The sequence below is a fragment of the Protobothrops mucrosquamatus genome, unplaced genomic scaffold, assembly GCF_001527695.2.
Source record: "Protobothrops mucrosquamatus isolate PMUCROS unplaced genomic scaffold, P.Mucros_1.0 scaffold1334, whole genome shotgun sequence".
Classification (NCBI taxonomy): Eukaryota; Metazoa; Chordata; class Lepidosauria; order Squamata; family Viperidae; genus Protobothrops; species Protobothrops mucrosquamatus.
In genome coordinates this window covers 107,775-121,733 of record NW_015387532.1, presented here as the reverse complement: position 1 = coordinate 121,733, position 13,959 = coordinate 107,775, and the positions used below count along the sequence as shown (strand labels likewise).

General features: G+C 36.6%; 1 protein-coding gene across 1 annotated transcript in view; it reads right to left on the bottom strand.

Annotated features, from left to right (window-relative positions):
* CTSE (cathepsin E) overlaps window positions 1-8,863 on the bottom strand; it is an 11,441-nt gene extending 2,578 nt beyond the window's left edge. Inside the window, exons 1-7 of the mRNA XM_015821460.1 lie at window positions 8,844-8,863; window positions 7,988-8,177; window positions 6,092-6,209; window positions 4,695-4,813; window positions 3,599-3,798; window positions 2,959-3,081; window positions 1,343-1,484 (exon numbers count right to left, since the gene is read on the bottom strand). Of these exons, the coding sequence (XP_015676946.1) occupies window positions 1,343-1,484; window positions 2,959-3,081; window positions 3,599-3,798; window positions 4,695-4,813; window positions 6,092-6,209; window positions 7,988-8,177; window positions 8,844-8,863 (912 nt within the window). The remainder of the gene's footprint in view (window positions 1-1,342; window positions 1,485-2,958; window positions 3,082-3,598; window positions 3,799-4,694; window positions 4,814-6,091; window positions 6,210-7,987; window positions 8,178-8,843) is intronic.
* Between the last annotated feature and the right edge of the window lie 5,096 nt (window positions 8,864-13,959).

Genomic DNA, 13,959 nt, shown 5'->3' with positions numbered 1-13,959 from the left:
GAAGAAGAAGAAGAAGAAGAAGAAGAAGAAGAAGAAGAAGAAGAAGAAGAAGAAGAAGAAGAAGAAGAAGAAGAAGAAGAAGAAGAAGAAGAAGAAGAAGAAGAAGAAGAAGAAGAAGAAGAAGTTGGAAGGTACCTTTGAAGGTCATCTAGTCCAACCCCCTGCTCAGGCAGGAAGCCCTATACCATTTCAGATAAATGGTTGCCCAATCTCTTCTTAAAAACTTCCAGTGTTGCAGCATTGACAGCTTCTGGAGGCAGGTTGTTCCACTGATTAATTGTTCTAACTATCAGAAAGTTTCTCCTTAGTTCTAGGTTGCTTCTCTCCTTGATTAGTTTCCATCCATTGCTTCTTGTCCTGCCTTCAGGCACTTTGGAAAATAGCTTCACTCCCTCTTCTTTGTGGCAGCCCCTGAGATATTGGAACACTGCTATCATGTCCCCCCTCATCCTTCTCTTTATTAAACTAGACATACCCAATTCCAGCAGCCGTTCCTTATATGCTTTAACCTCCAGTCCCCTAATCATCTTTGTTGCTCTTCTCTGCACTCCTTCTAGAGTCTCAACATCTTTTTTACACCATGGTAACCAAAACTGGATGCAGTGTTCCAAGTGTGGCCTTACCAAGGCATCGTGAAGTGATATTAACACTTCACGTGATCTTGATTCTGTCCCTCTATTAATGCAGCCTAGCACTGTGTTGGCTTTTTTGGCAGCTGCAGCACACTGCTGGCTCATATTTAAGTGATTGTCCACTAGGATTCCGAGATCCTTCTCACAGTTATTACTATTGAGCAAGGTACCCCCTAAACCATACTTGTGCATTTGGTTTTTCTTGCCTAAATGTAGAACCTTACTTTTTTCACCATTGAATTTCATTTTGTTAGGTAGTGCCCAATGTTCAACTCTGTCAAGATCCTTCTGTATCTTAAGCCTGTCTTCTGGAGTGTTGGCTATTCCTGGGTAGCATCCACCAATTGCCTTAGTGGGTCTCTCTCTCTCAGAATACCTGTGGGGCACCCAATGGGCTGCCAATTCTCAAAAGTTATACAACTTTGGGGCAAAAAGACAGTTGCTTCAGAAGCTAAATCAGGAGATGAATTGGCCTAAATTCACTGCTTCTCCTAAGCCTTCCTTTAAAGCATTTGCTTCACCTTTTGCCAAATGGTAGCGTAAATTTTCTTTAAAGTTCAAAGAACTAGAATGTAATAAAATTGAAAGAAACAAAAAGAGGAAATGAAAGAATGAACTAGGATTGTAAAGAGATAATTTTAGATTTAAAGTTATTCTAGATTAGAACCAGGATTAGGATGCTGTTGACTGATTTCCATGTTGGGACTTACCTCACCATCTATAAACTGTGCCCCAATTAATGTTTGCATTTGCTTTATGTCTTCAGAAGGGCCTGTGATGAGAGATGTTCCTGTGTCCACTATAGCCTGACATCCATTTGCACAAAATGCAACTTTTCCACCAACCTGGATACTGAAAAGAAAATGGAAATAAACTTGGGAGGGGCGGGTTTTGGTGGTAATGCCTCTCCAAGATATTTACAGTGGTAACTCTTCTTATAGCATGGTTATAGGTTGACTTGATCCTGACACTGTTTTCTTACATTTGTTTTAATGTCTGCCACTTCATTAATGGTTCCCCTTTGCAAAGATCTGTGCTAGAGATGTGCAGTGATGGAGATTAGTAGATTTTAAATGATAAGTGAACAACATTTCTGGTTGCACCATGGGAGAAGAATATCTTTGTCTCCTAAAATGCGATTGCTTATTTAAGAAAGACACACTTGGAATTTTGGCATCTCACAAAGTTGTTTTGTTTGCCTCTATCTGTGACTATAATGCCCCTTCAGGAATCTCCGTATTTTTTCTTGCCATATGGATTGTCTAGACCAGGGGTAGGCAACCTTGGCTCTTTTATGACTTGTGGACTTCAACTCCCAGAATTCCTAAGCCAGCATGGCTGGCTCAGGAATTCTGGGAGTTGAAGTCCACGAGTCATAAAAGAGCCAAGGTTGCCTACCCCTGGTCTAGAGTAACCTTATCTGGTTTGCAAAAATTGCAACAAGATGCAAAAAATGCTATATTTAATATAGCAAAACTAGTACTAAATTACTATCTAATTGTCTGGAGTTTCCCTACTGTTGTGGATCTAGTTTAAAAGCAAATATTTCTTCATTCTGCAGCTTCTTAGGCAAGAAATGCAGTCAAACAATAACAAGAGTTATCTTGCACGTTTGATGTAGCTGAGGGCTTCTATAAAGATATTGAAAGTTTAGGATTTATGGTTGCTGATTTCAAACTTTCCTAGGACTTTTGGTATCAAGGAAGCAAAGCTCAGTAGATAAGGAAAGTTTTGGTGCTTTAGATTCTGTAATTTTTTGGAATGAAGCAGGAATTCTTCCACAATGACAGCAATTGAATTTGAAGATTTTCTGAAACGTCATGCGTGACTTGGAATTTTACAAACTGTAGAAACTTAGAGAATATTCAAAGCATTGCTACTTTGCTTTTCAATATAAAAAAATATGAAGGGAGGGATGGAGGGGGAATAGACAAGTAATAGATGGAATTTCTTTTATCCACAAGGAATTATTTACAACCTTTGGAGAATTGGCAAATACTGTTGTAAAAACATCTGTTACAGACAATGATATAATTAATATACATAATCACCTAAACCACCTTCCTGGCTTTTAAAGTAGTGAAAAATAGCTCTCTAACTCAAAGGATAAATATATATCATATCCAGCTAAATAGTTAAAAGATGATTACAGCTCATTGTAATAGTGAAAGGTTGGGATTTATGAAACAGATGTGGTGCTTCTATGCAAGATTGACAAGTCTGAGTCCTAAATGCGCAATTACCCTGAATTCTAGCATTCATCAGAGATAGAAAAGTAGCTATTATCTCAGAGAATTCCCCCCTTACTTCCAAACAAGATATGTACTTATCCAGTTGGATCTGCCAGTATCCCTGCTTAGTGACTGGAATCCAGCTAAGGTTTCCACTGAAATAGGTCTCATCATAGCCACCAAAAATCAGTTCCCCTCCTATAGAAGAATAAGGGTTTCTGAGGAGAGAAAGAAGAAATAATTACATTGATACGAGCCTTTTCTTTGTGTTTTTTTTTCTATTACATACTCATTCTTTTCAAAATTCTAAACCATAATTGATGCCCCCACATTTTCTAATACTCCACATTTTCCAGGTTTCTCACATCAGTCCTCTGGGCTGTCTCTGGATCATGCCTGGACATTGGGCACAATGATGAATGGAATATTGACTGAGTCCGAGAAAGGAAAGTACATGAATATAACTATTCTTTCCAATAATAATCAAAAATAATAGCTCGCTTTGGAATCTGGTCCCAGTTTCAAAAATAAGAATCTGGTACCTAATTTATAGGGAAAGAGAAAAGCTTCCCTTTTCCTGCTAAATAATTGGTTTTGGGTTTTTTTTAAAAAAAATAGCCAACCATATGGTTTCCTTTGGTATTGGCTTTTATTGATTTCAAGTAAAGTAGGTGCTAATCTGGAAGGGAAACTTTCTACAGTATTGGGAGGAAGAGTCAACTTTTTATACACTACCTGTTCATGTAAACTGAGAATATTGGTAAGTCCACCAGGTTTTGGGCCATCATATTATCAAATACAGGGGTGACACCATCCACAGCCAAGGATGGATAGGCCAGACCAAGTATCCCATCAAATTCTGCATCCAGAAAGGTGTTACCAGGTTCAGAGACACTTTCTGCAAACTGTTGATTTACTATGGTGAGTCCTTCAACCTGAAACACAGAAATCCCAGATATGAATTTTAATCTGTGGCAAGAAACTAGTCATAGTAATGGGCCATGGAATTCTTTTAAAAGAGAAAGTCTTCCTTCCTTCCCTTCCTTTCCTTCCTTCTTTCCTTCTCCCCTCTCCCCCCCTCCATCAAAAAAAGACTGGAATTGGTGTTTCATTGTGGTGGCTTTGGACAGCTAATGCTACTTTAAATAAATTGCACCAAATATGATGCAACATATTCTCATTCAAGGTCAGGTTGAATTATAGATTCAAGATATAAGGCCTTTCCCCACCATTGAGCTGAAGTGTTCTTCATCCATCCTAAAACTGGCAGGAAATCATACTCATGTTGAGAAAGATTGTTCTAGAAGCAAGGAAGAACACACAAGGACTAGAGAATACCGTTCAGATAGCATCTTCCATGATGGGATAGGGACAGGTTTCCCCTGCAGCTCCATGCATATCTTAAAAATCTGCACCAAGTCATTGGCGGAATGCCCATTGTGCTCATCTGTGGGGCATAGAAGACCACAGGAGAAAAAGGGGAAATCCAATTGCTCAAATACTATAGAAGATATATTTCATTAGAGTTCTCCTAATGAATCGTATGAATACACGTAGAAAATAAAAGCAAAGCCTATTAATACTGTAATAATTTGTAACCTGGCTCCTTGGTGGCATGCCGCCAAAAATACTTTATGGACCATTTTTGTAATGTGCTGGTCATTTTCCCTGAAAGGACATTTGAAGCTATAATGAACAGTGGTTTGGAACTTGGTGATAAATGCAGATATGCAGCCTCTATAGGCAGGATAATGCCTTACTGTATCAGAGAATAACTGGCTAAATGATCAAGCATCAAATTCTTTTTAAGTGAATAGGATTTTTCACTTACAGTCACTTGATCCATTCCAATTATTCCTGTCAAGCTACCAGTGCCATAGTGAATGGAAAAAGAAGTACCCACTTCAGTGTAGGTGCTGGACTTTGATGGCTGAAATCTGGAGTGTTCAGCTGTAATTGAAAAAAAATAAAAAGAAATCTCAATGCTTGCATCTCTGACCTTATTGGCCTATGGACTTTTGCAGTCCAGCCCTGTGCATATTTATTCAAGTACAATATATACAAGATTACAGCCTTGTGAATCCACACAGCTGTATACAGTGAATGGACTCTATTGAATGGACTTTATTTTAAAATAAGGCAATATGAATGTGCTGCTTGTAGCTTCAGTACAAGACAGTCATTTTGCACATGAGAGTTGCCAATGATTCAGTAATGAAAATATATTTATGATTGCAACTATGCTAATCTAAGTTATATAAGCACTCCATATTTTACATATATATTTTCTCAAAAATAAGTTGTTGCTAGAGAATACTTATGGAAAAATGTGCAAATGACAACAATCTTGAATTGCCATTCATGTTGTTTTATCTTTTATAGCAAAAACATACTTCTGAAAAAACATACTTAGTATTGTGCTACTAAATTATTATTACAAGCTTTCAATTACTGTACTTCTTTCTTCATAACATAACTGTAGGAGATGACCAGGTTGAGCCCGAGGGAAGGGTCAAATGCATCATCAGTCACGAGTCCCTTCACACCCACAAGAGATCTAAGTCCAGCCTACCCTGAATTCCTGTGACTCTTATCTATCACTATCAGATTCTTGTAGAGAGCTTAAGTTTGAAATAAATCTTTATACTCATTTGAACTGCCTGGATCTTCTGTTCCCTGGTGCTTGACAAAAACTTTTTTTCTCCTGAATGCAATCTTATTTTAGATTTATCACTGTAAATATGCTCCCAAACAGCAAGATTTGGTTTCTGTTTTGCAGATTGCAGGTGGACAAAATGTTAGGAATACTACAGCGTACTACAAGTCCAACAGAAAGGCTGTATATTACACTTCTACTCAATAATTGGATTTCCAGTATTGCACATAGCAAATGTGCTATGCAATTATTGTTATCTGTTTACCAAAGAAAGTCAAATGACAGCAAATTACTGTACATTTGGATTTATTGGAAGTATGAACAACATTTACTAGTCTGAATAGTGCTAGTTCTGCAAGTACCTCTAACATAAACAATGTTAACAGTTTTCATACAGCATAATTTAAAGTAATTTTCTTAAGGTTTCTGCCATGTGCAAATCAATGTTTGGCATCTACGAAACCCAACAGGCTTCTCTATAGATTTTATTAATGTATATGCCTTTAAATAGAGCAAGCATCAAGGTGATATTTTTTAAATCGTGCCTTCCTTTCCCCTTGCCCAATCCTCACCACATGCCTTGCTGACACAATAAACAGATGGTACCCAGAGGTTGGAGGAACCAGTGTCAAACAGTATAGTAAAACTCTGTGGAGGGTTTCCAATGGAGATCTGTCCAAAGTATTCCACCTGCCAGAACAGGAAAACAAAGAAGCATTTCTATTTCATATACTGGAATGGAGAAGCACATTAGGGCTACATAAAGTGGAACCTTTTTCCAAACCTGAGGGGAATCTTGTCAAATGCTCCAATACTGGAAGTTTTTAAGAAGAGACTGGACAACCATTTGTCTGAAATGGTATAGGGTTTCCTGTCTGAGCAGGAGGTTGGACTAGAAGACCTCCAAGGTCCCTTCCAACTCTATTATTATTATTATTACTATTATTATTACTATTATTACTATTACTATTATTATTATTATTATTATTATTATTATTATTATTATTATTATTATTATTATTATTATTATTATTATTATTATTTTCCAGTCAGTATTTCTATTATGCCAAAGTCTTGTTGTTTGCTTAAATGGATCAAGAGTTTAAATGGGATTTTAATTTTAGTGGTATTTTGGGGGGAGCTTACTCATAAGCCAATTGTACACCTGCATTTTTAATTTTAATCTCTAGCATTTAAATTGCAACATTTTCTTAATAAAAATCTGTGTTTATTTTCGCACTTAAAGTATCTACTATTTTCCTATCAGTATGCTCCTGGATATACCCTTTTTCGAGGACCAAGACTATTATATAAATCTAAAAATCTAGAAGAAGAAAAAAGAGTGATTTATTAGAAAGAAAAAAGCTGGCTCATTCTTCTGCCTTTCCGCTGCAAGCATGCAGCAAAAAGAGAGAATTCAGATAGGTATACAATGGGGGGGGGAAAGATTTTTGGCGTAGATATAAACGCTCTGCAGGCATTCAGACATATCTGAAAAGGTGAGAAGTAGTAGGACATGGATGTGAATGGAAGTCTGGTCCTATCCTTCCACATTGCTCATACCAGTTGTCTAAGGCTTGCATGGAACAAAATTATGTCTATTCAATTCAACTCATTCACAAACTTTCCCATCATCAGAGACCAATTTAGCTACGTTTAAGTATGTTCAGCTTGGTTTTAACTCTCCAGCAGATTTTGAAGCAGGCTGTGAAAGGTTTTTGACACATTTAGTTCTTAGGGCGGATCTGTGTATTTGTATTACACACCAATTTTCTTTCAATCCACTTTCAGAGTTGGCTAAGAGAAAAGAATATTGGGAGGTGATGGAGTGTGAAATAGGGCAGTTCATTTCTTGTTTGTAGAAGTGCTAAATTGTCAGTTTGCACTTATATTCAACTTGTCTGTTTGCAAATGTAGCCAAATATTTCAGAGTCCTCTTGAGCATCGAGTGAAAACTTTGATACCACTGAAATATCTGATGAGTAAGTGGGAAAGATGGGGCAATATATTTTCTTTTTCGCTTGTAGGACAGATGTATACATCCATGACATTGGCTCTGGACTTTAGCACAGTTATAATGTGCATTAGAGCACATAAGTATAGAGACATAGGCCATGTTTACAACTCTTTAAGGCAACTATATCTTTTCCCCAGGTGATAATGTTTCATACCAGTAAAATGTAGAAATGATGAATTTTTATAATGCATACATATAAACTTAACCGAGCCCTTTCAACAATGCCATTGCATTTCTCAGTGGCCTCATAATATATAATAAACCAGGAATATGTGGCATACTGTCAAATAACTCCTGGATTTTTATACACCATGTTGTAAGCACAGGATAAGAGTTTAATAAAATTAAATTCTATCACTGAAAAAAAATGTGACATTTGTCTTCTTTATAGCTAACATATTTCTGCCTCCCCCCCCCCCATAGTTTCATTCATGCTTTGGCTTTAACTTACATCAAGATAGTTAAAGAGGGGTTCGTTGGCTTCTTGGAAGGCTGAGCAGTCTTGAGTGTACTGTATCATGTCTACCTTATATTTCTTCCAAAACTGAGCCAATTGCCCACGTTCCCTCAATTTTTGCCGCAAAGATGGGTGTCTTTTCAGGGTTATTCTGGAGAGGAGGGAAGGAGCTATATGCTTAATGCTGATTAACAGAAATAAGAAAATCTGAAAAGCATTTTATTATAGTACAGGCAGTACTAGAATTTATGTGTTATTTATATCCTGAAAACTTTGCCTATGCTGCACATGAATGTAATTATGTATCAAATTCAATACTTGAAAAATATCTCTCTTTTGCCTAATTCTGAAATAAATCCAATCCATGATAGTAGCAAATAGAACTCGTGTGATTTATTTTTCATCGGGCATTCACTGTTATTGATTATGAAATTCCCATTTGCAACATTTGATGATTTGCAATTTGATGATTCTTCACCCTTAATATATTTATGAATAGTGGTGTTCGGTGTGGGACAGGAATTTGGAACAGAATGTACAGTACATCAGGATGGATTTGTAATATTTTGAAAAGAGTAAAATAATACCCATAGGTGTTTTGGAGCCACTCCCCTTCTTACAATTAATATGTCTTGTAAATGTCTTGTAAATTTATCTAAATGCATTACTGATTATTCACAAAACATTGCTGATGTGTTTCTGCTAATACTGGAACTGTGCTGTACTTGTAGGAAGTTAAAGAAGTTTCAAGGGACTGCTATCCCAGTGTAGCTTTGTAACTGTAATTCCTAATGCTCAATAAGAAAAATGGGGGTGGGGGTTGTGTAGAAGAAGAAAGAAATGAGCTTACCTTTGTAATCCACTGGTCATGCAAATGTAAAACGCTAAAAAGATCAACCATTTCATTCTGGCAGCGGAGGACATCTGCTCTCCTTGACTTGTAGGAACTGGACGCAAGTTTTGTCCTTATAGCCACTAATCAGCCCAGCCACTGAGAGATAAAATCCCAGGAGAAAATGTACAATGTGAAAGCCACACCACTTAATGTCAATATGGCACTTTTAGAAAAGAAATTAGTCACTGCACATATTCACCTTTCCAGTGATCAGAGAGTAAACAGTTCTTTAACAGTGAAGCAGGAAGTGATTGGAGGAATTGATAGGAGGTGACCAAAAGAAAGATGTAGATGTTCTTCATTTCATAGAATGTGTTTTCTATAGGACTCACTTTAGAGCTCTTTTGTCTTTATGGGACAGAATATAATCCTTTGGTTCTAAAGCTCATTCAAAAGTATATTGACAGAAGAAAATTATGCAGTTCATGCTCAAAAGACCCAGATCTTAACAAAAGAGTGGTGAATATTAAGTTGTTTCCATACATAATATTTTTGTACTATGCATACTCTCCCTGTGTGTGTGTATACATGTGTTCCTTCAAGTCAGTTTTTGACTCCTGGTGATTGCCTGGACTATTCCCTGCAGTTTTCTTGGTAAAGTTTTTTCAGAAGTGACTTGCCATTTCCTGCTTTCTAGGGCTGAGAGCAAGTGACTGGTCCAAAATCACCCGTGGCTTTGTGCATAAGATAGAAATAGAACTCACAATCTTCTGGTTTCTAGTCTGATGCCTTAACCACCAATATAATTAACTTGAACATTTCTGTTCCTGAAATATTACACTTCCCAGATGCTGGCAACCCATATAGTGTGGCCATATATCCTATTGGTGACATTCAGATTTTATATGTCTTCACTTAAATCATCTGCACTTGCAGCTTTAGTATGTTTAAACATTTTCACAGCATCATTTAGTTCTTTATCAATTATCATTTATAGCATCCATTTCAATTCCAAATTTCTTTTACTTCAGTTCATCCCAAATAAACTTAACACCTTTATTTTTTGTCTTATTTGCTCTATTGGAGGTTCCTTGTTTAGATTATTTTTTACAAACTTCCAAAGTAATTTTTGCTTCCTTCCAAATTACTCTGCATTTTCTCTACTTATTTTAATCTTAACCATTTCTTGTTCTTGACCACATTCTTTGAAGCTATATTTTTATTGCTCTACAGATTACACAATCTTTCTCTCATCTTCATTCTTTGCATTAGATTTTCCTAAATGCCTCTTTCACTTCATTATTCCCCTAAGTGTCTTCTATCATACTTCCCATTCATATATGGGACACTTCCTTCTTTGGATGCAAGACAAGAACTAAGGGAAAGTAGGTTCTTTTTCTGTTCTCTGTTTGAAAGCCACCTGGAAAAAAAGGAAAGCTATTACTAGGAACTATTAGGAGTTTGGTTGCTTGTTTCATAGCAACCTAATACAGTCTGATAACTGGTTTTTAATTTGGCTGCCTTGTGTAAATAAGATATTTACTTGGATTTTCTTCTTTTGCTATCCTAGCTTAATTTCCTTTGTGCCCTAGTTAGAGGGTTTTGTCTATTATATCTGTGAATTATTATTTTTCATGCTTGTAGTAATCAGCTACTTCAGCAAATTGTGGAATACTTTATTCTGTTAGACATGGTCTCTTAATTTAGCTAAATTAAACTATTCAATAAGCAGGCTTTTGAGTTTTGTATACGAGGAGGGGAGAAGTGGTTTGCAATTTTTAATTTGTTTTATACCCAGTCTACTGTATAGATTTTGGAAACTTACTTTTTAAAAGATCACATTGGGTTTAAACTTTTTTTTTGTCAGAGCACCCATAATAATCAAGCAGTTGCATAATTGCATACTCACACTGGGTAGAACCAGCTTTTCTTTCAAATGGGAAGATCTAAATATTTCTAGATTTCATTCATGAAATCAGTGCATTGCAATTTGCAGTGAATTCAATGCAAATTCATAGTGGGTGCTCTCTATCTCATCCCAGAGACATATAAATGAAGGACACAAATATTACTGAATATATGGATAAAACTATTTGCTTTCTATATGCATCAGCTCCTCCTACTTGAATTTTGGATGGAGTGGAGGAGCAGTAACTTGCAGCGCTAAAGAAGCACTATTTTGTAGCCACAATTTTTTACATAATGCAAGGGGCTTGTTCAGTGGGAAAGGTGTTTGGAAACTTTAAAATAAAATTCCAATCTGGTTACTTCCAACAGCCATGCTAGCTGACAATTCTGGAAGCAATATTAATCTATCTAAAGAGTACCAGGCTGCTTAATTGTGCTCCGGCAATAAACAACATTTTTTTAAAGGTAGGAATGATTTAAACTGGCAAGTCCAGTTAAAGTCATATTAACTGAATTCTGCTCTAGTTGGTGCTTCTGAGTCATCCTCAAGGGCAGTGCACATGTGAGATATTACAGTAATCTAATGGAAGGGTTACCAGAGCATAGATCATTGTGGCCAGATTAAAGTAGCAAATCCACTAAGCTATCAAAGTAAGTAAATTTAATAGTCCTGGAAAAACATATGAGTTAAAATAAGTGAAGGAATGGATAAAAATGATACTGCTGTTGATTATTATTATGATTGCCTGCCCTGTCAAGAAGATACGGATTACACTTTCTGGAAATAAACCATAGATCTTTCAAAGTGGCATATAATAATAGGGATGTAGGCCTTTTATTAACCTGACATCGGTTGGGAGACAAATTCTGCTAAGTATATAGTTTCAGGAAACAACTAATCTGTCTTGCTGACCATTTTCTCCTTTAGTAAGTTGAGAAAACCAACGGGATTCAGCTATTCCTGATCTGATAGAAATGAAGAATAAATTGGAGTGTTGTAGAAAAGCTACCATATTGTGCTGAATGTAAAAAAAACTAGAACTGACTATTTACAAATACATTATCTTGGAATGTAAGAAAATGGACTTCAATAAACTCAGAGCAATGATAGTAGGATTTCATAGCAGAAGAAGTTAATGTGAAAAAGAGCTGAAGGTGAATGGAAGTAACAAGAAATAAGGAGGTACTAAACTGGAACAGTGATAAAGTATAGAAAGATAAGAAAGAAGCCACTGGGTTCATAAATGTCCATTATGAATTGTGATGACAAATTGTGATGAAACACAGTGTGTTTCACAATGCAAATTCCAACATCGGATGCTTGTACATAAGTCATACTGAATCTCCTAACATCAGATGTGACATTGCACTGCATTTTTGTCATTTGTTGCCTCAAGGTTCCCCCCCCCATCCTGATGCCTATTTTGGAAATTGTACAAAACGTTTAGTGAAGAGCTGGAAAAAAGGACACATAGAGGAGATGAAAAAATACCAAGTCATCATAAAAGAGTGCATAGATAGCCCAGAATTATAGAATAGAATAGAATAGAATAGAATAGAATAGAATAGAATAGAATAGAATAGAATAGAATAGAATAGAATAGAATAGAATAGAATAGAATAGAAGCTGGAAGGGACTTTGGAGGTCTTCTAGTCCAGTCCCCTGCTCAAGCAGGAGGACCTGCTTGATGTATCAGTGAAAGGAAGGATAAAATGCTGACTGAAGTGAGATTGATGAAAGAGCAGGGGTGTCAAACTTGCAACGTCACGTGACGTGTCACGACGTATCACAACTTTTTCCCCATTGCCGGCAATGGGGTGGGCGCAGTTTTGCCATGACGCATCTGGCCTGCGGGCCAGCAGTTTGACACCCCTGTGAAAGAGGGCTGGTCCCAAGGTTACCCAGCTGGCTTCATACCTAAGGCAGAAATAGAACTGAGTCTTCCAGTTTCTAGCCTGATGTTTTAACCACTACACCAAACTGGCTCTGTTCAAGCAAATTGAACCAGATAGGCAGAATTATTTTCAGTCCCATTGATAACCTGGATCCAAGCCATGGAGGACTTTATTGGAATACCAATACCTTAAATTGTATTCAGAAACATATAGGTAACCAATACATCATCCTCAAAATAGGTTTAATGATGCTATAGAGCAGAGGTGTCAAACTGCCGGCCCATGGGCCGGACACATCACATGGAAGCCACGGCCACCCCATTGCCGACAATGGCAAAACCGGCCCAATATGTTGCGTGACGTCACCAGTTTGACATGCCTGCTATAGCAGTTCTCATCTGCTAGTATATCTTTCTTAACAACTATACTTACAATTGCTTTCTTTAGCTGGAGTATGACTTCCAAAGATAGTTGTGGACTTCTCTGTTATTTTGAGATTCCAACAGAAATGTGATCTGTCACTTCTGATGCTTGCTAAAATGGAGTCCATTAAACCAGAGCTTTAATGCGTTTCTGAACTCTTCACACTCTGAAAATTTAAATTTAGAAGGATTTCAAACTAAACACCAGGGGTGCTTGGGACTGTGAAGATCTAAGTCATTATGAGAACATGTCATCCTAAGAAAAGAAAATTAATTTCTGTCTATACTCTAATCTACATTTATTAGTTCAGGAGGATTCTTTAAACAATTGCTATGACATAATAATAATAATAATAACTGTCATCCTATATTTTATTCTTTTAAATGTAATCAATATTGTACCTGAGAGAATCTGCTTTTTTTGGCAAAATTATTTTGTACCTTCTCCTGGTGAAGGAGATATAGTGCTATACCCTATATAGTATACCTAGCTAAATGCTAGTTCTTGCTGACTTAGAAAACTTTTCACTTCAACCATGGGTAGACCTTGCCATAGTAGATCCTTTATTAAAAAAAATGAATCATGCTGTTATCCATATACATAATACATGGCACTGATCCTTCATCACTTTAAGTATAGCTTTTTGAAAAATGTTTGTGGTAATCAGAATTGTACCAGCCAAGGAAAAGGAGTGGAAAGTGTGTATAGAGAGCTTTCTTTTTATTGATTTACATGCTTTGTCTATTTAACTGGATGGACTGAGTTCAGAGATTTGCAAACATGTTTACCCAGAAGCTGATAATAATGTATGAATAATTTCAACCTTAATTAGTTGAAGTGCATGAGCAGCTTGTCTTGCAGTTAGGATCTGTAAGCAGTTGGACATAATAGTTCTATAGTACTA